Source organism: Anolis carolinensis, chromosome 6, assembly GCF_035594765.1.
Source record: "Anolis carolinensis isolate JA03-04 chromosome 6, rAnoCar3.1.pri, whole genome shotgun sequence".
Lineage (NCBI taxonomy): Eukaryota > Metazoa > Chordata > Lepidosauria > Squamata > Dactyloidae > Anolis > Anolis carolinensis.
The window spans coordinates 57150901-57176470 of NC_085846.1; the positions used below are offsets into that span (position 1 = coordinate 57150901).

Here is a 25570-nt window from a genome sequence, read left to right on the forward strand (position 1 = left end):
CAATTCCTTTTTAAAATAACATTTAAAATTAACGAAAAGAGATATCTGATTATGCCAAGAAAGTTACTTCATTGTCCTTCTTTGAAATGCATTTCATTTAATCCTTGTTGTTACAACTAGTTCTTAGATGCAGTTTAGGTCAGCAAGCACAGCCCGGAGCCCCCTAAGACCTTCAGATGTGATGGGTGATAAACCACAAATATAGGGGAAGAACTGAATTGTTTTCCAGCATGTTCTAAGGCACCACTTTAGGGAATTTTCATTCCTTACACCATGCAACAAGCCTCATCAGCATGTGTGTGTCTAAAATGTATTCTGCTGGAGCCTAACTGATCTAGAAGATTAGACTGAATGTGTTTTCTTGGTCATGGTGTATTGCTTATGTAATAACCAAAAGAAAATAGAAAATGCATTAATTAATTCATGTTGTCAGGGGTTTCAGAGACACAAGTTAATTTTGTCTTTTCCCGTGTTAGGGTGTGGATCCCAAAGACGGCATCCCTTATGAGCAGAAATTCTGTAATGGTAAGTATGTAAAAATTTAAAAATATAGGTGAGAAAGCATTGATAGTATTTTTATTTTTTTAATTGCTATCATTGTTCAGACTCATTAAACTGTTTGTACTAGTTCTCTAAACTTATGTATGTCTATGTATGTATGAGAAAATAGTAGGCATGTAGGTTTGTCATGGATAAATATGAGTACAAATAAATGATGAAAAAGATACATACTATAGCTTTTACAAGGAAAATGTAAATGTGTCAGTATGATAATTTCAAATAGTGAAGGCAGAAAATGTTGTTTTCAATTTCAAATGGTGAAGGCAGAGCACATGAGTGTGGTTTGCAATATATACACACAGTTTGAACCATTTGCATGATGTGGGACATCCATTGTGTCCTAAACTAGCTCCCACAGCAAGGACTGCTGCAGCTTTGCCAGGACAAAGCTACTTAAAACACATTACAACTCACATGCTGTCTTTTGTTAAATCTGGAGATATGACCTTGGTAGGCAGTGGCTCAGTCCCCTTCATAGAATCATAGAGTTGGAAGAGGTCTCATGGGCCATCCAGTCAAGCCAAGAAGCAGGAAATCGCATTCAAAGCACCCCCAACAGATGGTTATCCAGCCCCTGCTTACAAGCCTCCAAAGAAGGAGCCTCCACCACAGTCTGGGGGAGAGAGTTCCACTGTCGAACAGCTCTCACAGTGAGGAAGTTCTTCCTGATGTTGAATCACCTCTTCCTGAGGTGGAATCTCCTTTCCTGTAGTTTGAAGCCGTTGTTCCGCACCGTAGTCTGCAGGGCAGCAGAAAACAAGCTTGCTCCCTCCTCCCTATGACTTCCCTTCACATATTTGTACTTGGCTATCATGTCTCCTCTCAGCCTTCTCTTCTGCAGGCGAAACATACCCAGCTCTTTAAGCTGCTGCTCATAGGGTTTGTTCTCCAAACTCTAGATCATTTTAGTTGCCCTCCTCTGGACACATTCCAGCTTCTCAACATCTCCCTTCAATTGTAGTGCCCAGAATTGGACACAGTATTCCAGGTGTGGTCTGACCAAGGCAGAGTAGAGGGGGAGCATGACTTCCCTGGATCTAGACACTATACTCCTATTTATGCAAGCCAAAATCCCATTGGCTTTTTTAGCAGCCGCATCACATTGTTGGCTCATGTTTAACTTGTTGTCTACGAGGACTCCAAGATCTTTTTCACACATATTGCTGTCAAGCCAGGCATCCCCCATTTTGTATCTTTGCATTCCATTTTTTCTGCCAAAATGAAGTATCTTGCATTTGTCCCTGTTGAACTTCATTTTGTTAGTTTTGGCCCATCTCTCTAATCTGTTAAGATCGTTTTGAATTCTGCTCCTGTCTTCTGAAGTGTTAGCTATCCCTCCCAGTTTGATGTCGTCTGCAAACTTGATGATTGTGCCTTCTTACCCTTCGTCTAAGTCATTAATAAAGATGTTGAACAGAACCGGGCCCAGGACAGAATCCTGTGGCACTCCACTTGTCACGTTATATGTCATAGGATGCTGTTAAGTAATTTCCACTTTTAAAGTGTTGGTACTGTGAACTAGCCAGTGTTTATCAGCATTTTGTAATTTTGCCCTAATAGACAAGACCATAGGCTATCCTTTCAATACTATGATTGAGCTGAATGATTTGAATTTATTGACCTTGCAGATGCTACAAATTTGTGTTTCTCCCAAAATCCATGTTTAAGTAATGACCAGAGGCTTAAAATAAACCTAATAGAAATTACCCTAATTTAATATGGACTTTTTGTTAAACTGATTGATGCATCCATTTCACCTAAGTTATTTATAGTGCAGATGAAATGCACTGTATGTCAAGGATGTTTTGAATATTTATGTTTACACCTTTGAAGACATGCAGGGCTTAAATCTTGATAAACAGGTTGAGAGCATATGGATAAGAATTAATGAAACAAGGACTGAAAAAGATGTAGTTGTGAGGGTGTAGTAAAGACCTCCAAGCCAGACTGAAGACGTGGGTGAAGTATTCCTTGAACAGATGATCAAACACGCAGAATGAAGAGATGTAGTAGTAATGGGAGATTTCAACTATTCTGATATTTGTTGGAAAATAAACTCTGCCAAGAGTCCAACAAATTCCTTACTTGCCTTGCAGACAATTTTATTGTCCAGAAGGTAGAAGATGCAACAAGGGGATCAGCTATTCTGGATCGGATCCTAGCCAACACTGATGACCTGGTCAATGGAATGGAATTGGTGGGATCCTTAGGTGGGAGTGGCCGTGTGCTCCTGGAGTTTGTGATACAGAGGAAAGGGGAAACTAAGAGAAGTCAGACAAACTTTCTAGACTTTAGGAGAGCTGAATTCAGGAAATTTAGTCCTCAGAAGAGAAGGCTGAGAAGAGACATGATAGATATGTTTAAATATTTTAAAGGCAGTCATAAGGAAGAGGGATCAAGCTTGTTTTCTTCTGCACTGGATTCTAGGACATAGAGGAATGGGTTCAAATTTCAGGGAAGGAGATTCCATCTGAACATTAGCAAGAATTTCCTGACTGTGAGAGCTGTTCAACAGTGGAACTCTCTGCCTCAGAGCGTTGTGGAGGCTCTTTCCTTGAAAGCTTATAGACAGAGACTGGATGGCCAGTCAGGAGTGCTATGTCAGGAGTGCTACTGTTGTGCTTTTCCTGCATGGCAGGGGGTTGGACTGGATGGCCAGCATGGTCTTTTTCAGCTCTATGATTCTATGAAGTGGAAAATTGTATGCCATGTTTGAAATGAACACAAGTGGTCAATTCATTATTTTGAATATTTTTTCTACTAATGCTGTTGCATGGGTTTTAATATAGCTGTGCTTCCAGCCACGTATAACTTTGCATCATGAGAAAAGTCCATGAGAGTTCTGAAATTATTAACAAAATTCCTCCCTCAGGCACAGAGTCCAAGGGAGTCATTATTCTGGGAGATTCAGCTTCAGCCCACTTTCATATCCCTCCTGAATGGGTGACAGCTTCACAGATGTCAAGGGTATGTCACTTTGCTCATTGCTACTGTATGGTGCCTGTTGACTATCTGAGAATTTATTTTCTGTGATGAAAGATACTCAATGAGAATAAAGGCTGAAATGCCATTTATTTTTCTGGGAATCATCACTTTCTCTGGAGGAAGTTACCATGATAATAATGCATTATTGCAGTTCATTACAAGAGATGCTCAATGTATATTAATAGACTGATAGGATAGGAAGGCTAGAAAGAGGCTTAATTTTTAAGAAGACCCCTAGCAATAGAACCAGTAGCAGAGGACATGTTGACATCCTGGCCTAGAGAGAGTCCTTTAATCAAAGTTTTCTGGTTTGGACATACTGGAAACTGATACTGATCTGTGATTTTAGAAATCACTGCAGCCAAGCAAATAAGAGGGAGACAAGAGGTGACAGATCAGAAGGTTTTCTCAACTCTGAAACTTTTTTCATATATAAACAAACTACTGTATATACTCGAGTATAAGCCTAGTTTTTCAGCCCTTTCTTTAAGACTGAAAAAGCCCCCCTCGGCTTATACTCGGATGAGGGTCCTAGTTGGCTTATATTTGGGTCAGCTTGTACTCGAGAATATATGGTACATTTATTATTTTTCTCTATTATTATTGGTATTATTACATTTATTATTTTTCTCTATTCTTGTTGCTACGATTAGATTTACTTTACTCTATTTTTATTATTATTAATACAGTAGAGTCTCATTAATCCAAGCTAAACGGGCCAGCAGAAGCTTGGATAAGCGAATATCTTTGATAATAAGGAGGGATTAAGGAAAAACCTATTAAACATCAAATTAGGTTATGATTTTACAAATTAAGCACCAAAACATCATGTTATACAACAAATTTGACAGATAAAGTAGTTCAATACACAGTAATGTTATGTTGTAATTACTGTATTTACGAATTTTGCACCAAAATATCATGATATATTGAAAACATTGACTACTAAAATGGCTTGGATTATCCAGAGGCTTGGATAAGTGAGGCTTGGATAAGTGAGACTCTACTGTAATACATTTATTATTTCACTCTGATATTATTATTATTGCATTTATTATTTTACTCTATTTATTATTACTTGTATTATTTTCCTGTATTGATTATTATTATTACATGTATTATTTCACTCTATTATTATTAAAAGGATACATAAGCACATTTACACTGAAGAAGATGAGAATAATGATTTGATCAGAGTTGGACAGTCTTATCTTAAATGTGAGCTTTATGTAAATATTCAAACACATTTAACCTACTGATGCTTCAATTAATGTAATTTTATGGGTATCTATTTTTATTTCTGAAATTTACCACCCTTGGCTTATACTGGAGTCAATGTTTTCCCAGTTTTTTGTGATAAAATTAGGTGCCTCGGCTTATATTCGGGTTGGCTTATACTCGAGTATATACGGTATTTATGGGTTGTGAATATCAGATCCAGAGAATAAGAGTAAAAGAACAAGGTGAGTCGAAAGAGCCTAAGGGACTGCAGGGACAACCTGGAGTAGAGATCTGTCAAATATCGCATTGGTCATGCTCTAGAACAAGTCTGCATGTGTTTCTACAGATTGGGGATTCTAACTCAAAGGTCCTGAATTGTCCAGAAAAGCTAAGCAAAGTCCTGGCCAAATGCAATAAAGGAAACATAATATTTGATAGTAAAAGACCCTAAAGATTAAGTTTCCCTGGCAGGCTCTGTGGCTCAAGAATAGTAAGGACATCATCATAGGACAGTCCATTTATCTCATCTGATGACGTCCTAGCTCATCTATACTGGCAATTTATGAAATAAAGTTTTGTACTTAACAGGAAATTATGTGATAATACGCAGTTTATCCCCAACACTAAAAGCTAAGCACAACAGCAACCATGACCACTATTTTGTATTTTAATTGTTGCTTATTTTGTTGCATTGTTTTCAATTTTTATTTTCTCTTTTGAGAGCCCAAAAGATTTAAATATTCTAGATTAGCAGTTGTTGTTTTTTTTAATACTTTATGAGAAATTGTTATAGAAATGACACTCATGATGAACAGGTTATGAATATAATAAATCAGAGTCAGGAGCAATTGAGATTAGCATGCCTAATAAATATGGTGGGCCCCTGGTGGCACAGTGTGTTAAAGCACTGAGCTGCTGGACTTGCGGACCAAAAGGTCCCAGGTTCAAATCCTGGGAGCGGAATGAGCACCCACTGTTAGCCCCAGCTCCTGCCAACCTAGCAGTTCGAAAACATGCAAAATGTGAGTAGATCAATAGGTACAGCTCCGGCAGGAAGGTAACGGCACTCCATGCAGTCATGCTGCCCACATGACCTGGAGATGTCTATGGACAACGCCGGCTCTTCGGCTTAGAAATGGAGATGAGCACCAACCCGCAGAGTCGGTCACGACTGGACTTAACGTCAGGGGAAGCCTTTACCTTTACTAATAAATATGGTAACAAAACTAATGATGGTGACATCCAAGGAGCATGAAAGTGATGTGTTCAACCTAGCACTTAGATTGCGTCAGTATGACTTTTACAAAGCTTTCATGACCATCTTGTCGAAGTTCTATGCACACATTTTATTCTATATCTATCTATCTATCTATCTATCTATCTATCTATCTATCTATCTATATATATATATGGGTAATGAAATTTCGGCCTAGGACAAAACAACAAAACTACACATCCCAGAAACACTAAACTTGGCAGCACAATCCATCATCCATGCCTCTACATTCATACAACAAAAAGAAAAGAAAAATAAAGTCCTAATTATAGGGAGAGGAAGAATTGTTTTTATCCAATTGCTGCCAGTTAGAAGGCTAAACTCCACCTACTTGGTCTCCTAGCAACCCACTCAGCCCAGGGGACAGGCAGAGTTAGGCCTCAGGCCTCTTGCACACTGCCTATAAAATACAGATTATCTGATTTTAACTGGATTATATGGCAGTGTAGACTCAAGGCCATTCCACACAGCGATATAACCCATTTATAATGGACTTAATGTCAGGGGAAAACCTTTACCCTTTACCTTAACTACCACCAATTCCTCAGTACTTTTATTTCCCATACCACCATACTTCGCCACAGCAACGCGTGGCCGGGCACAGCTAATAGTATATAGGATCCTTTTTGCTCTGTTTTAAAGTGGTATTTTTATGCCATGCTTTGGGGCTATGTGCCCTGATCTCAGACCTCAAAGCCTCTTCTACAGCTCTTCACTCTGCAGTCATGAAGTGCACAGGGCCAGCCATTGTATCCAGCAGAGTGAGGCAGCTGCTTCAGGCAGGATTTTGGGGTGAGGGTGCAAAGATGTGGGAGGGCAGATAACAGGATGCTGCCATGTCCTCACTGTCAAAGTGAGATTTACCCTCAGCCTTCTGAGCTTATAAATATGGCATGATATGGGCTTGTCCTCTGCATTAGACAGCAAGATGTGATCTGGGACTCATATCAGATTAACCCTAAAATCTGCTTTAAATTACAAGCCTCAGGCTTAGAATACACAAAGTATTGATGCTAAAGTCAGAGCTTATTATTTATGTATTGATTTATATTTTCCCAAGTTGGAACGCAAGACAGCATACATAAAATTAGATATCCATATAGTAGTCTGTGTCAGACCTGCTCCATGTCAGCAGCATTGCTGTATCAAGTGGACTGTGGAATGACCTGCTGGAAAAAAAAATTGACAGCAAGATCAGCAGCTAGACACAACTTGAAGACCCATATCTTCTGGCTGGCTAGATTCCACCTGAACATCAGGAAGAACTTCCTCACTGTGAGAGCTGTTCGACAGTGGAACTCTCTCTCTCCCCCGGGCCGTGGTGGAGGATCCTTCTTTGGAGGCTTTTAAGCAGAGGCTGTCTAACTTTCGATAGAGTTACGAGTTGGGTCGATACAGGGAATGCTGTGGATGTAGCCTACCTGGATTTCAGTAAGGCCTTCGACAAAGTCCCCCACGACCTTCTGGCAAATAAACTAGTAAAATGTGGGCTAGACAAAACTACGGTTAGGTGGATCTGTAATTGGCTAAGCGAACGAACCCAAAGGGTGCTCACCAATGCGTCGTCTTCATCATGGAAAGAAGTGACAAGTGGAGTGCCGCAGGGCTCCGTCCTGAGCCCGGTTCTGTTCAACATCTTTATTAACGAATTAGACGAAGGGTTAGAAGGCACGATCATCAAGTTTGCAGACGACACAAAACTGGGAGGGATAGCTAACACTCCAGAATACAGGAGCAGAATTCAAAACGATCTTGACAGACTAGAGAGATGGGCCAAAACTAACAAAATGAAGTTCAACAGGGACAAATGCAAGATACTTCATTTCGGCAGAAAAAATGGAAATCAAAGATACAGAATGGGGGACGCCTGGCTTGACAGCAGTGTGTGCGAAAAAGACCTTGGAGTCCTCGTGGACAACAAGTTAAACATGAGCCAACAATGTGATGCAGCAGTTAAAAAAGCCAACGGGATTCTGGCCTGCATCAATAGGGGAATAGCGTCTAGATCCAGGGAAGTCATGCTTGCCTTGGTCAGACCACACCTGGAATACTGTGTCCAATTCTGGGCACCACAGTTGAAGGGAGATGTTGACAAGCTGGAAAGCGTCCAGAGGAGGGCGACTAAAATGATTAAGGGTCTGGAGAACAAGCCCTATGAGGAGCGGCTTAAAGAGCTTGGCATGTTTAGCCTGCAGAAGAGAAGGCTGAGAGGAGACATGATAGCCATGTACAAATACGTGAAGGGAAGTCATAGGGAGGAGGGAGCAAGCTTGTTTTCTGCTGCCCTGGAGACTAGGACACGGAACAATGGCTTCAAACTACAGGAAAGGAGATTCCACCTGAACATCAGGAAGAACTTCCTCACTGTGAGGGCTGTTCGACAGTGGAGCTCTCTCCCCTGGGCCGTGGTGGAGGCTCCTTCCTTGGAGGCTTTTAAGCAGAGGCTGGATGGCCATCTGTCGGGGGTGCTTTGTATGCGATTTCCTGCTTCTTGGCAGGGGGTTGGACTGGATGGCCCATGAGGTCTCTTCCAACTCTACTATTCTATGATTCTATGATTCTATGGCCTACCCAATCAATTTTAACTTATGAATTTTAATCTGCATGTCATCAGTTAATTTTAACTTGCATTTTAACTCTGTGTATCTAATGGTACGTCTTTTCATAATGTTTTTCTCTTGTTTTAATGATGTTGTATCCCGCCTCGAGCTGCAGGGAGAGGCGGGTAATAAATAATTTTTATTATTTTATTATGACACAGAAAACAAGATTGATATGCCGGATTTCGTATCACAAAATCACAAGTCGAACACTTCCCAAGTGTCTAGGACTGTGTGATGTATTTTCGGATGATGCGTGCAGATCCCAGTAGGGTGGCTTTTTGCAGTTGGCAGATCGTAATTTTGTCAATGACTATTGTTTCCAAATGCCGACTGAGATCTTTTGGCACGGCACCCAATGTGCCGATCACCACCGGGACCCCCTGCACTGGTTTCTGCCAGAGTCTTTGAAGTTCAATCTTGAGGTCCTGATAGCGGCTGAGTTTTTCTGTTGTTTTTCGTCAATGCGACTGTCACCTGGGATGGCGACATCAGTGATCCAAACCTTTTTCAACTGTGCTGGCTGGTGTGTTGTGTTCCAGAACTTTGTCAGTCTGGATTCAAAAGTCCCACAGTATCTTTGCATGCTCATTTTCCAATACTTTTGCAGGTTTGTGATCCCACCAGTTTTTTGCTGCTGGGAGGTGGTACTTGAGGCATAAGTTCCAATGAATCATTTGGGCCACATAGTTGTGCCTCTGTTTGTAGTCTGTGCGATTTTCTTACAGCAGCTGAGGATATGATCAACGGTTTTGTCAGCTTCTTTGCACAGTCTGCATTTTGGGTCATCAGCTGATTTTTCGATCTTGGCCTTAATTGCATTTGTTCTGATGGCTTGCTCCTGGGCTGCAAGGATCAGGCCTTCTGTCTCCTTCTTCAGGGTCCCATTCGTGAGCCATAGCCACGTCTTCTCCTTATCAGCTTTTCCTTCAATTTTGTCAAGGAACTTTCCATGCATATTATTATTATTATTATTATTATTATTATTATTATTATTATTATCCTTACTTGTATCAAGTATTTCTAAGATGGTCTAATAATGTATATCTTTACCAGAGTTTACCTCATTAATGCAGAAACCTGGGTCTTCTAAGGCATACGATTCACGACAATAATATTAACCTGGCACCAACCTTTCTGTTTTGTGGGACAAATATGCATCCAATCTCTGTTGGCTGGCTCTTCATCTTTTGAAATTTAGTTATGTCAAAATATGAGATGACTGACATGACTCTAAGATCCACCTGATGTCCAGCAATAAAGCCACAGAGGAATAGGACTGTGACTTATTACCAGCACACCAATATATACATTTACATGTTCCAGTTAAACTGATGCCTCATGTGTAATTAGTACAACTATTCAATTTGATTAAAATTAGTCAAAATATTTTCAACTACAGGAGAGTCTCACTTATCCAACACTCGCTTATCCAACGTTCTGGATTATCCAATGCTTTTTTGTAGTCAATGTCTTCAATATATCGTGATATTTTGGTGCCAAGTTTGTAAATACAGTAATTTCTACATAGCATTACTGTGTATTGAACTACTTTTTCTGTCATATTTGTGATATAACATGATGTTTTGGTGCTTAATTTGTAAAATCATAACCTAATTTGATGTTTAATAGGCTTTTCCTTAATCCCTCCTTATTATCCAACATATTCGCTTATCTAATATTCTGCTGGCCCATTTATGTTGGATAAGTGAGACTCTACTGTACTTAAATGTCCCTTTGTTCTTTTCATGCTAACTGATAACTAGCAAATTAATTACTCAAGTTTACTACAAGAAGGCAAAACCACACTGATTTCTTCACCTCCTTTCCAGAAAGCATTTTCCAACCTTCCTGAGGCATTAACCAACGAGCTCGATTGGCCCCAGTTTTCAGAAGCCACTGGATTTCTCAACTCCACCATTGGGTAAGCAAACAGCAACTAAAGCCTCAAGTCCGAATACATGAAGAATGATGATCGCTGTAGGTTTCAGCAAAAGTACTGAAATGTTGCTATGGTCTTCTTCTAAAAATTGTTTAGTTTCCTAATGTTTCCCAGTGATTATGAACTGCCACATTTAAAGTAAATGCAAAGTGTTAGGTTTTAGGTATGTGGCTTGGGCCTCAGCTGACCTCATTCACACCTTACTAACATGTAGATCAGAATGCAGTTATCTTTTCAATTGCACGCTTTTCTGAATTTTGTAATGTACTATTTCTCAGCTCCCTGAATATACCAAAATGCATGTTTAAGTGAAGAATGCATTTAGCGATGCAACTCTTATGCAAAAAAATATTCTTATATTGTTTTGTGTGAATTCAGGAAAGCCACATAGTATTGCAGGAAAGAGAATGGATGGAATTATGAAATTACTCATGTGAAATTAACGGATGCTTTAACTGTAAGCAATCTTCATCACCGCTGCCACCTGTGGTTTCATTGCAGGCCAGGTTTTCTGTTTCTGTTTCGCAATATTTACTTAATTTCAGGCTCAGGCTATTTAACCGCAGCAAGCCCACGTCCCCTTAATTTCCCATCTTAAGATGTGGCAGAGTGTAGTTTAAGGCCCCTTCTTACACAACTGTATAAAATTCAGATTATCTGCTTTGAAGTGGATTATCTGGCAGTGTAGACTCAGATAATCCACTTTAAAGCAGATAATGTGGATTTTCTGTCTTGATATTCTGGATTATATGGCAGTGTAGAAGGGCCCTAAGTAAGAAAGTGACACACATGCTAAACCTTTCTCAGTTCTTCAGGCAATAACATCTTGACTGGGATCATTCTACTTTTGCCATCTGAATGGGATATGCTTTCATTATCATTATAGAGCAGTGGTTCCCAACCTTTGGACCCCCAGGTGTTTTGGACTTCAACTCCCAGAAATCCCAGCCAGATTACCAGCTGTTAGGAAGTGTGGGAGCTGAAGTTCAAAACACCAGGAGGCCCAAAGGTTGGAAACCACTGCATTAGAGGGACCCCACCTATTTGGCTCCCTTACGTATACCCAGCTTCTGCCAACTTAGCAGTTCAAAAACATGCAAATGTGAGTAGATAGGTAAGCGGGAAGGTAACGGTGCCCCATGCAGTCATGCTGGCCACATGACCTTGGAGGTGTCTACAGACAACACTGGCTCTTCAGCTTAGAAATGGAGATGAGCACCAACACCAGAGTCGACACGGCTAGACTTGATGTCAGAGGAAAACCTTTACCTTTACTTATTTATCCCCAGATGCCCCTTAAATTTCTAAAAAAAAACTATAGGAAACTAGGGGCAGAGATGTCACAACAGATGAGATAGGGATAGGACTCTCTCTGGCATTGAATTATCTAGATAAAAATAAAGGAGAGTTTGCAGGAGTAAGAGCAGTAGACTACAAACTCTATTAGGTTTTTAGCTACTATATGGCACAATTGAAAGTGTCGTACGGTGGGTAAATTTACCCATGTGATGAAGTCCTAGGACAGTGATGGCCAACCTATGACACGCGTGTCAGCACTGACACGCCTAGCCATTTTTGCTGACACGCTGCCGCATGCAGATTGATTGGATGACTATGTCTTTTGTGGCCAAATTTGGTGTGATTTGGTCCAGTTGGTTTTGTTGTTTACTCCATGAGAATTATGCACATTACATACATATATATATATATATATACACACACACACACACACACACACACACACACACACACACATACTGTATATTAGGCTTGATCGATCCATGAAAAATTTGATTCTAAACTCGTTTCAAAACTAGAGGGGGCATTTTTTCGTTTTTGTTGCTAATAACGAATTTGGCCCCCAAAATTTTTCGAAATTAACGAAAATTCGTTATTTTCGAAATTAATTCGTTAATGGCGGACGCGCATGCGTGGTGGCCCAAAAACAGCCCGAAGGGGGGGGGACCTAGGGGGCTCTCCCGCCCTCATTTTTTGAGTGATCTTCTTCAAACTTGGTACAGTGGTAGAACACATTTAACACTGATAGCTCACCAAAATGTGGAACGTTTCCCTTATCCTCTGATTTTTGGCAAATTTTCATAGCTTTTATAATAAACCATTTTTTAATAATTGCAGAAATCTGTTCCTGGTTTGAAAGTCTTATTTCCTGTTAAATTGGGTTGTCTTTACTGTGAAAGTCATTGCTCTACTTCAGAAACTTTGTTTTTGTGGCTGAAACTTTGTTAAATTGGTGTAGTCCCCGGCTGAGACACAAGCAGCCCCGCTTGTGTTTGAGAGCGGTGAAGGGACAAAGGCACCCCCCTTCTTTCCCCAAAAGGAGTTGTATTTTGTACAGGGAAGTATGGGATATGCAACTCTTTCCCAAACTTGGCTTAGGATTATCAGAAAGCGTCCCTGGCTGAGACACAAGCAGCCCCGCTTGTGTTTGAGACTGGGGAAGGGACAAAGGCACCCCCCTTCTTTCCCCAAAAGGAGTTGTATTTTGTACAGGGAAGTATGGGATATGCAACTCTTTCCCAAACTTGGCTTAGGATTATCAGAAAGCGTCCCCGGCTGAGACACAAGCAGCCCCGCTTGTGTTTGAGAGCAGTGAAGGGACAAAGGCACCCCCTCTTCTTTCCCCAAAAGGAGTTGTATTTTGTACAGGGAAGTATGGGATATGCAACTCTTTCCCAAACTTGGCTTAGGATTATCAGGAAGCGTCCCCGGCTGAGACACAAGCAGCCCCGCTTGTGTTTGAGAGCGGTGAAGGGACAAAGGCACCCCCCCTTCTTTCCCCAAAAGGAGTTGTATTTTGTACAGGGAAGTATGGGATATGCAACTCTTTCCCAAACTTGGCTTAGGATTATCAGAAAGCGTCCCCGGCTGAGACACAGCAGCCCCGCTTGTGTTTGAGAGCAGTGAAGGGACAAAGGAACCCCCTCTTCTTTCCCCAAAAGGAGTTGTATTTTGTACAGGGAAGTATGGGATATGCAACTCTTTCCCAAACTTGGCTTAGGATTATCAGGAAGCGTCCCCGGCTGAGACACAAGCAGCCCCGCTTGTGTTTGAGAGCAGTGAAGGGACAAAGGCACCCCCTCTTCTTTCCCCAAAAGGAGTTGTATTTTGTACAGGGAAGTATGGGATATGCAACTCTTTCCCAAACTTGGCTTAGGATTATCAGGAAGCGTCCCTGGCTCGGATCCCTTGTTTCCAAAAACACTTTTGCGTGGAAAAAAGAAAGGAGAAAGCCCACCCCGCCCGCAAGAAGAAAAATGGCGTAGCAGAAAAATTGCTGCGCCAGGAAAAAAACACCCACAGGACAGCCCTTTGCAAAAACAAAAGAAAAAGAAAGACCCAACTAACACACACCACCCAAACTCAGCCAGCCACCCCACCTTTTCTCCCGGTCTTCACACAGCCATGCTGTGACGCAGCAATCTTTCCTGCCTGCCAGTGCCTGCACCAAAATCTCCCTTCCACCCTCTCCAAAATTCCCAGTGCGACTGAGCCACGAGGCGTGTGCACGCTCAGGACGTCCTACCAGCCCCTCCCCCTGGTTAAACGTGCTCTCTGATTGGCTACAAGGTGCAAACAACACGCTAGATTGCCCCAGTGGACTTAAACAAGTTTGGATGATTTGCCAAAGCATTTTTTAAAAACGAAAAAAAAGGCGCCATAACGGAAAACGGCCAATCGCGGTTCGAAACCGCGATATCCAGGCGTGTGGACAACCAAGGTTCGATATTGCTTCAAAACAAACAAAAATAACGAATCAATAACGGTAAACGGGGAAAACGAATTATTTGAGCAAGCCTACTGTATATATATACAGTAGAGTCTCACTTATCCAACATTCGCTTATCCAACATTCTGGATTATCCAACATATTTTTGTAGTCAATGTTTTCAATACATCGTGATATTTTGGTGCTAAATTCGTAAATTCAGTAATTGCTACATAGCATTACTGCATATTGAACTACTTTTTCTGTGAAATTTGTTGTATAACATGATGTTTTGGTGCTTAATTTGTAAAATCATAACCTAATTTGATGTTTAATAGGCTTCTCCTTAATCTCTCCTTATTATCCAACATATTCACTTATCCAACATTCTGCCGGCCAGTTTATGTTGGATAAGTGAGACTCTATTGTATATATATATATAATCATTTTATTATTATTCTATTATTATTGTAGTATATTATTATTACTATTATACAGTAGAGTCTCACTTATCCAAGCCTCCCTTATCCAAGCCTCTGGATAATCCAAGCCATTTTTGTAGTCAATGTTTTCAATATATCGTGATATTTTGGTGCTAAATTCATAAATACAGTAATTACAACATAACATTACTGCGTATTGAACTACTTTTTCTGTCCGATTTGTTGTATAACATGAAGTTTTGGTGCTTAATTTGTAAAAATCATAACCTAATTTGATGTTTAATAGGTTTTTCCTTAATCCCCCCTTATTATCCAAGATATTCACTTATCCAAGCTTCTGCCGGCCCGTTTAGCTTGGATAAGTGAGACTCTACTGTATTATTATTATATTATTCATTATTCATGACTACATTGAAACTACAATAGAGAGAAATCAGCGTGGAAATTGCAAGAGATACTATAGATTGTTGCACATGGAAATAATGATAGTAAATAGTTTTTGATTTATTAAATACAGTTATATATTTCAATTATATATTTTTGTTATTTAAACTGCAGTATATATATTGTGAAAATATGGTTTTTTCTCTTAAAGTTACACACCACCCAAGTCAAGTTAGGTTTTTTGGTGAATTTTGATACACCAAGTGCAAAAGGTTGCCCATCATTGTCCTAGGACTATAGTGGAGGGAAATAAAACATCCTTTTCCCTTATTAGGATCTCAGTCTAGATCAGGGCCCTCTGCCTAATGTGTCAATAATTAAATAACAGGTATCACATCTGGTTTAGCCTTTACAAATTAGAACTCAATATTACTCAAATAACTTTGTGAACTAGCCCTTCCAAATATAGTACTGCTCAAAACAAAGTCTGTCTGCTCTAATTAGTTGTGTTTCATGCAGCTGCAGTGGCTTTCTCCCCCAAGGGTTTATCTTGATAATTTAATCCCAGTTTAATTATTTCCATTTGTTTAATCCTGCCATTGAATACCTTCTTGCACTTTACTTATTCTGAAAAAACATCCTTTTTAAGGACCTCATCACATAGAGGTCCAAAGAGTGTGCAGGCAGCATTGTGAATCTGGCAGGCAGTAGAGTAAACCGTTGCCCCACGCCCGCATCAACCCCTTGCCCATCCCATGGCATTATCACATGAGTTTCTGATTTCTGTAAAGTGCATTTATTCCTGCAATCCCATTGCTGGTTCTTTTCTCGTGGATTCCCCAAGGAGCTATTTTTTAGCTTTGTAGAAGAATATGGGAGCCCCTGGTGGTGGCGCAGTGTGTTAAAGCGCTGAGCCGCTGAACTTGCAGACCGAAAGGTCCCAGGTTCAAATCCCGGGAGCGGAATGAGCGCCCGCTGTTAGCCCCAGCTCCTGCCAACCTAGCAGTTCGAAAACATGCAAATGTGAGTAGATAAATAGGTACTGCTCCAGCGGGAAGGTAACGGCGCTCCATGCAGTCATGCCAGCCACATGACCTTGGAGGTGTCTATGGACAACGCCGGCTCTTCGGCTTAGAAATGGAGATGAGCACCAACCTCCGGAGTCGGTCACGACTGGACTTAACGTCAGGGGAAAACCTTTACCTTGGAAGAATATGCATCCGTTTTGGTCAAATATTGAATTGAAAGTTTTGTGAGGCTGCTTTACACTAATTCTGTTGCTGCCGAATAAGGTTATCACATTATTTTTTAACTCGAGATACAGCTTTCTCAGTGATTGCGAAAATCAGTGCATGATACATCTATATCAGTGCTGGATTCATTGGCAAATTATAGGTGGGCAATAGTTTATAAGGAATTATTGGGACCCATATTTTGGCCTCAGAACCCATTTCCATCAGGCTTCAATACTTGTGCAATGTCCAAACCTCCTTTAACATTGGGGTGGGGGCAATGAGGGGGATGAGATGTCCATTGTGAACTCTCCTGTCCTTCTCCACCAGTCACAAAATAACAAATTAACCATTTCTCCCCAGTTATTTATATGCTTCATGTACCTCATGGGTTTGCTGAAACTGATTTTTGAAGCTGGTTGTAGCACTAGCAGCAGGAACATAAGAAACAGGAGATTGTGGTAGCAACGTTACTGTTCTTAGCCTGTTATTTACACACTGTTTTGTTACCTTTGTTTTCAGGGGATGGACAGAGTCGATTTATCTACAGCTGCTCAGAAGAAACCGCTGCAATCACCGAGATTACCAAAATCTTTCTAAAAATGGTATCCTATTCTCATTCCCCACTAGCACTGATGCATCTCCATTAAGCACTCATAGAAGCTGTGGCAGGGTGTTATCAGAAGCTACATGCTCAATACCACACAGATCAGAAGATTCTGTTTTTAAAACAGGAGAATGGTTCAGTGATAGACTACAGGATTTGCATGCAGAAAAGAAAAGTGGTTGGTTCAATCCCTGACATGTCCAAGCAAAGCTGAGACCTTGTCCCTGTCTGAGACCTTGGTCTTTGTTCTCAATTGATCACAGGCCAGATGTGACCCTCCAAATCAGTGGTTCTCAACCTTGGGGTCCCCAGGTGTTTTGACCTACAACTCCCAGAAATCCCAGACAGTTTACCAGCTGTTAGGATTTCTGGGAGTTTCAGGCCAAAACATCTGGGGACCCACAGGTTGAGAACCACTGCTCCAAATGTTGCTGAGCTACTTTAATCACAGCCCAATACCATCTGAAGGGCCAGATAATGATCTCTATTCCTGGTGTGGATAGATGCATAGTTCAGGAAACAAAACCAACCTCTGTACATGGCATTCATTGACTTTGCAAAGGCATTCTACACAGTGAATCGCAGCGCTCTCTGGACCATCCTCCAAAAAATCGGGTGCCCTGACAAATTTGTGAACATCCTGCGGCTCCTCCATGATGACATGATGGCAACAGTCTTGGACAGCAAAGTGACCCATTTAAGGTGGAATCAGGTGTCAAGCAGGGATGTGTTATTGCCCCTACCTTATTTTCCATCTTCATCGCTATTCCTGCAATGCCAGGAATACAGCTTAATGGTGTAACATTAGAAAATGTTGACCATTTCCGCTACCTTGGCAGCCACCTCTCCACAAAAGTCAACATTGACACTGAAATACAACACCGCCTGAGCTCTGTGCAGCATTTTTCAGAATGAGGCAGAGAGTTTTTGATGATCGAGACATTGGTAGAGATACCAAGGTGCTCATTTATAAAGCCATTGTCCTCCCAACCCTGCTCTACGCCTGCGAAACGTGGATGGTCTACAGAAGTCACACTCAACTCCTGAAGTGTTTCCATCAGCGTTGCCTCAGAAAAATCCTGCAAATCTCTTGGGAAGACAGGCAGACAGATGTCAGTGTGCTTGAGGAAGCAAAGACCACCAGCATTGAAGCAATGCTCCTACGCCATCAACTCCGCTGGACTGGCCACATTGTCCGAATGCCCGATCACCATCTCCCAAAGCAGTTACTCTACTCCCAACTGAAGAACGGGAAGCGTAATGTTGGTGGGTAGGAAAAGAGATTTAAAGATGGGCTTAAAGCCAACCTTAACATCTGTGGCATAGACACTGAGAACTGGGAAGCCCTGGCCCGTGAGCGCTCTAATTGAAGGTCAGCTGTGACCAGCAGTGCTGCAGAGTCGAAGAGGCACGAATTGAGGGCTTAAGGGAGAAATGTGGAAGGAGCGTCAAGCCAACCCTGACTGGGACCGCCTTCCACTTGGAAACCAATGTCCTCACTGCGGGAGAACAAGCAGATCAAGAATAGGTCTCTTTAGCCATCTACGGACACACCCCCAAGACGGAAGACAATCATCCTCGAACTATGAGGGATTGCCTAAGTAAGTAAAGTAAGATGCATAGTGGACTGAATCACCATAACAGAACTTCCTATGTTCTTAGGGAACTATAGAACTTGGAGACATTACAATTTCCTTATCCTACTCGCCTCCAGTCAATTTGTGCTGCAAACAATAACTCTTTGAGCTCTGGGCAAAAAATTAAACATCTGAATATTTGTCAACAAAAAAGATAAATTTCTTAACTTCTGGTCACAAACATTTTGATTTTTTTTATTGCACACAATGCACTGCTTTGTTCACAACAAAGATGTTAGAAATTATGTACAAACAGATATATGAGCATAGTACTTACAATTCTTCATAATCAAGACATTAAATAATTTCAACCACCCAGTTTTTTTCAGCAGCATAATAGTGGCGAGTATTCTTCTCATTCTTCCAAATGTAGACTGAGCTAGGCTTTGACAGTAATTAAAAAATGTACTTGGTAGTTTTTTTAAAAAAGTGTGACACCTTAGACGAGCATCTTTTTGTTTATCACATCTACGACTTCAAATGCAAATAACTATATCTATATACGAGGGTTATCCAGAAAGAACATTACGTTTTGGAATTAAAAATGAACAAAGTATAGGAGAAAACATTTACCATATGCAGTTGAAAGCCACACCCAAATACCACATCTCACGTAGTTGCCATTTTAATCTAGGCACTTATCATAGCGATAAATGAGCTTGGAAACTCCATCCCCGCTAAATTCTGCCGCCTCCGTCCTCAACCCTTCCCCCTTCCCCCTTCCCGCAGCTGCGTAGCGTCACCAAAACGCTGTGTTGCCAGCCACATCCCCATTGTTGGAAACAAGTGGTTGAGGACACAAACAGCAGAATTTAGTGGGGAAGGAGTTTCCAAGCTCATTTATCGCTATGATAAGTGCCTAGATTTGAATGGCGACTATGTTGAGAAGTCGTATTTGGGTGTGGCTTTCAACTGCATATGGTAAATGTTTTCTCCTATACTTTGTTCATTTTTAATTCCAAAACGTAATGTTCTTTCTGGATAGCCCTCGTATTTCAGAATGGCCTGTCAGTCATTATATTTTGGATGTCCTTTCCATCTCTCCTACTTACTCCTAGTGTATTCAGTATACCCAGAGGTATATTCAACTTCGATGCAGCACAATATTCCTGTTATATATGATGAATGAAAAGCCTCTTCCTGAACTTTGTTCCCCTTGACTTTACCATTTCTCACTGTTGCGTTGTCACATTCTGTGATGATGGATATTGTCTCGATTCTGAATATCTCTAGTTCTGTGTAATTTCATGAATTATCCAGCTGATTGCACATTAGGAGGCCCAATATTGCATAGTTGTGTAGAGCGGTGAAAAGTCATCTTAACCCTGCTTGCCCTTGGGGATTATAGTTCACCTGAATGCAATACAAAGAATCTTAGTGTCTTCTGTTTGCACCACTAATTTTTATACTTTCTTTACAGCTTTTGGGAATAAAACATTTGTTTAGCCAAAAGATAAGTGCAATAAGGAGCCAAACTGTACTTGTAAACAAAGGTGGTAGTGTTTTTTCTTAGTCCTATATTTATTTATTTACAGTATTTATATTCCGCCCTTCTCACCCCGAAGGGGATTCAGGGCGGATCACATTATACACACATAGGGCAAACATTCAATGCCCATAAACACATCAAACAGAGACAGACAGATGCAGAGGCAATTTAACCTTCTCCTGAGGGGAAGTTCGATTCTGGCCACAGGGGGGAGCAGCTGTTTCATCATCCACTCTGACAGCACTTCCTCATTCCAAGTCGTAAATTAGTTAAACTTGCCTCCCCACTTTTATAAGTGGTACCTTATTTTCTACTTGATAGATGCAACTATCTTTCGGGTTGCTAGGTCAGCAACGAGCAGGGGCTATTTTTTATTTTTAATTGACGGGTGCTCACCCTGCCACGGGCTGGCCTCGAACTCATGACCTCATGGTCAGAGTGATTTATTGCAGCGGCTGCTCAACAGCCTGCGCCACAGCCCGGCTATATAGTCTGATCTGTTCCAAAGCCTTTATCCTTCCCTGCAAGGCTTGATTCGGATGGCTGGGGCTCTGAAACAGTTCCAAAATAGGCACATGTTTGAGTTATTCTAAAAGTGCAGGCATTTACATTACATAAAAGAATAAGTACTAAATGAAATACAGAGTACCTCAGCATATGAATGTTAATGCATGAATCCAATTGCCTGATCCCATGCATTTTTATTCTGTTAGTCACATAACACTCAGTTAATGAAATGGGGAAGAAAAGGAAACAAGCTGCACCATTTTACATCAGCATTGGGTCCCCTGCTAATACAGGGCCTGGAGCTGCTATGCCAACTGAATCATAGAGACTTTTTCATAGGAATTTAAGTTTAATGGCTTTCAATATATTAGATGTCTGTTGGTTTGATAATGGTAAACTTTATTTTATTTAATGCTTTACTTCATCATATAGGTGGTTCTTCAGAAAATGTTCTAGATCTACTGAAAAGGTATGTTGTTTTTCATGGAATTGAATAGTTCAAATAGTTGCAGAACAGTGGAACATCCTATCAGTACCAGCATAACATTAAACAGGTTTTCAGCGACTCCAGTAAGGAGAAAATTATAGAATCCTTTATCAATGATCTATGGTCAATTTTACTCTAAAAGTGCATTTGACTATTTGTACAACCAAGATTATTGTTAACAAAGGAGAGAAACTGAAGTAGAACAATTTTACTCTGAATATCCATTCTTTGTCAGCAAGGGAATGAAGCAGACAGGAAAGTGTTAACTCCCTCACCCATTTTGTCCTGCAGAGCGGAAAAAAATGGGTCATCTAGAAAATTAGACTTGCTTCCTTCAATATCTTCCATACTATGAATCTTTTAAATCTTTTAAAGTCATCCAAACCAATGACTATCGCCATTCATTCTGATAAAGTTTGAGAGAGCAATAATATGTCTTTTACAAGAGATGCTCATATTCTTTCCCTCCACGTACTTGTTTATCAGAAGAAACTGCTATATTAAGCCTAAAACAGTTATGTGATGATAGTACTTAACACCTTGATATTACAATTACACACACACACACACACACACATATTTGTAAATGGCTAGGAATGTTCTTTTCCATCAGTAAGTTTAGCTTAGCAGGAACATACTGTACATTACTATATACAGAGAATTATTTTTCAGGGTTTGTGTAACGCTGAGATTTCTCATTTATTTTTTCCATTTTCAGCTTGGCAAGGAATCAACAATTTGACAAGCCGGCAATAGTTTTCTTTTCAATGGTTGGGAATGATGTCTGTAATGGGTAAGATTTCAAGAAACATATAATGTATGTTTCCAACTAAGATGAAAACTGGCTTTACTGTCATTTCCCATCCCCAGGGAACCATTTGGGATTTGAATTCAGTGGCTGGGGCTTCCATATCATTAGGGTGGTAAATTCCTCTCTGGGTTTTAGTCTGAGGACCCTTCCAGACAGGCACAAAACATCTGTTTCGGGTTTACCTGAGGCATCCAAATGACACTTCCAGTAAACTGAATTAATCCGGAGTAAACTGGTATTTCCCAATTTACTCTGAATTAATTAAACACCTGGAAAGATCCAGACCTTAATGTAAAAAAAAAACCAAGGTTTGGGATGGGTCTGAGGTCTCAATCCCATGACAAACTGGGATAAAAGATTCCAGTTTCTCCAGGGATTGAGGCCTGTCTGGAAGGGCCCTGAGCTTTAAAGGATCTATACCAGTGGTTCTCAACCTGTGGGTCCCCAGATACTTTGCCTATCAACTCCCAGAAATCCTAACAGCTGGTAAACTGGCTGGGATTTCTGGGAGTTGTACGCCAAAACATCTGGGGACCCACAGGTTGAGAACCACTGATCTATATAAAGTTAATGCTCCACCCAAAGTAATTTCAACAACGTGGATAGCATTAAAATGTAAACTAAAACCCAAAGTAGATTTGCCACCCCACCACCATGAAGACCAACATATTTTATTTGGGAGGGATATATGGGGATATAACGGTGCTCCATGCAGTCATGCCAGCCACATGACCTTGGAGGTGTCTATGGACAACGCCGGCTCTTCGGCTTAGAAATGGAGATGAACACCAACCCCCAGAGTCGGTCACGAATGGACTTATCGTCAGGGGAAAACCTTTACCTTTACCTATATGCGGAAATTACTGATGTCTCCACTAAAATACTAAACTAAAATACTAAAATAGAGTAGGGGGAGAAACCGTTGGAGTTGAACTAGTATTAGACTAATATAAATGTGTCTTGAAGATATTTTTTACATCAGGGGTCCCCAAACTTATTAAACAGGGCCAGTTCATGGTCTCTCAGACCGTTGGATGGCCAGACTATAGTTTTTTTAAAAAACTATGAACAAATTCCTATGGACACTGCACATATATTATTTTGAAGTAAAAAACAAAACAGGAGCAAATACAGCCTCAATGTTAATAATAATAATAATAATAATAATAATAATAATAATAATAATAATAATAACAACAACATCAACAACAACAATAATCATCATCATCATAAAAATTATAAAGAGGGTTCAGAGAAACTTTCTCTGAACTTTTTATTTGGATGCTTATAAATAGTTTAGTCATTAAGGTCTAACTTTGTTATTCTTTCTGTCTTACATGCTTTTTGTAGTCTGATAACATTCTGATAAACTGCCTGTCTGCAACTGATATTTTCGCATTCGCATCATGTAGCTGTTAATCTGCCATTAATGCAACAAGATGCGGCATTTCCCTTAATATTCTGATGCCTTGTGATGGTGAAAAACATTGTTGCAGCAAAATGTGCCATTTAATTGCCCCTTGCTTTATCTTCATTCCTGTTTTCCTCCAGTTTTATAGGGCCCAATATACTATGTATATGAAGTATAGCATATAAAGCTGTACTAATAAGCATCAGGGAAGATGGCACACCATACTTCAATACTATGGGGTTAGGGTAGGAATCCTTTGTAGACCCCAAATAAAAGACCAGTTTAAGTTAAGCGGCATATTTTTTAAAAAATAACAAAGTGGTTCACTTGACCAGGGACCACTTCAACCAGGGACAATTCTCCAACATTAGTACCAAAAGGGTTAGGTAAAGGTAAAGGTTTCCCCTGATGTTAACTCCAGTCGTGACCGACTCTGGGGGGTTGGTGCTCATCTCCATTTCTAAGTCGAAGAGTCGGCGTTGTCCATAGACATCTCCAAGGTCATGTGGCCGGCATGACTGCATGGCGCACTGTTACTTTCCCGCCGGAGCGGTACCTATTAATCTACTCACATTTGCATGTTTTCGAACTGCTAGGTTGGCAGGAGCTGGAGCTAACAGCGGGCGCTCACTCCGCTCCCAGGATTTGAACCTGGGACCTTTTGGTCCGCAAGTTCAGCAGCTCAGCACTTTAACGCACTGTGCCACCAGGGGTTAGGAATTTTGATCAACTTTAGATTCAGTTTGGTTGTTTGGGGTGATGATTCAGGAAACTGCATTGGATAGACCACATCAGCTCTAGTTTCTGATACAGAACATATGCCATCCAGTAGTCACCATCTGCTTGCCCACAGAAAACCATATATAATAATTTAGAGCTGGTGTGATCTATCCAATGCAATTTTCTGAATCAGCACCCCAGGAACAGACATAAAAATGAAGACACCAAGGTACCCCAGCTTCCAGGCACCACACGGAATGGCTCTGCTCAGGGAAAGAGAGGAGGAGGAGAAGCAGCAGTCAGAAGGCTTGTTGTCAAACCTTTTGTGGGTATTCAACCTCTCCCCTCCCGACATCCCTGTTGCTTCAGCACTATAAGATGGTTTTGCGAGACCAGTTGCTCTCGTAACTGTGAGGCCACAAACCATATTTTAGTTCTTGGGGACCACTGGTGATCCACGGACCACAGGTTGGGAACCATTGGTATAAAGCATTTGATCTGCTAAAGCTCATTAGTCTTAAATTCATCCTTGGATTTAACACTATGCATAACTTTGCTGACTGGCACAGGGTAATAGGACTTGCTATCATTTTTCTTGTCCAGTCTCAGTAGCAAAGAAGTGACTTTGTGAATATCAAGCTGTTCATTAATCTTCCAGGAGATGAAACTGTGTTTAGGAAAACAGAAGCACTGAACTGAGCAGTTTTTCACAAGAGTGGAGTTTTTAAAGGCTAATGGCATTTAAGATTTCACCATTCTGTATAAACCCATTAGTCTGATATCTAAAACCATTAATTCAGGGCTGTATTAATGCAGATACTGCAGAATCATACTTCAACCAAATACAGTAAAATGCTAGAATTTCAACACAAGTGTGGCAAATGAGAGATTGAAAAAGGAAGACATTTGTAAGTGACAGAGATAATGAAATTGGCAGCCTTCCCCAAATTGCAACAGCCAAATGAGAAGGATGTTCAAAAATATAGACAGATGGCACATATCTCACAGCATACCAAGGTGCAAATGTAGGACATAATAATAATAATAATAATAATAATAATAATAATAATAATAATAATAATAATAATAATAATAATTTTAAGGAACATGGAAAATTAAATCACAAAAGAACTATGGAGGAATCCCATGTGTTTTTCAAAGAACAAAGAACCAAAATTATTAGATTTTCTGTTTTCTATAGCTGATTGGTCCTATGGTATTCTCTCCACTATGCAACATTTTATCAGTGACATAAAGCCATGATAACAAGAGGAAACAAGAGTTGACTGATTGGGGCCAGAGGCAATCTGTGCTTTGAAATGAGGGACAACAGAAAGAAATGATAGAAAGAGATTAAACTGCTGTAATGGTAAATCAGCCGTTACTGAGGCTTCACTGCCAAAACGCCCCCAGTTTGGACATCGTTTTATCTTGCAGGCAATTCTGTTAACTGTGGTGTGTGTGTGTGTGTGTGCACTGTGAACCCTCCCCCCCCCCCCAAAAAAAAAGGTCTTAAGAAAGTAATATTCC

The 25570-nt window shown here is 40.6% G+C and overlaps 1 protein-coding gene across 4 annotated transcripts in view; it reads left to right on the forward strand.

Moving 5' to 3' along the window:
• Window positions 1–25570, forward strand: part of aoah (acyloxyacyl hydrolase) — a 106219-nt gene that overhangs the window by 56315 nt on the left and 24334 nt on the right. For all 4 annotated transcript variants that reach the window (XM_062983736.1, XM_062983737.1, XM_008112849.3 and 1 more), the window contains 6 exons: window positions 477–525; window positions 3434–3528; window positions 10476–10567; window positions 16894–16976; window positions 21044–21080; window positions 21817–21891. In XM_062983736.1, coding sequence (XP_062839806.1) covers window positions 477–525; window positions 3434–3528; window positions 10476–10567; window positions 16894–16976; window positions 21044–21080; window positions 21817–21891 — 431 coding nt within the window. The remainder of the gene's footprint in view (window positions 1–476; window positions 526–3433; window positions 3529–10475; window positions 10568–16893; window positions 16977–21043; window positions 21081–21816; window positions 21892–25570) is intronic.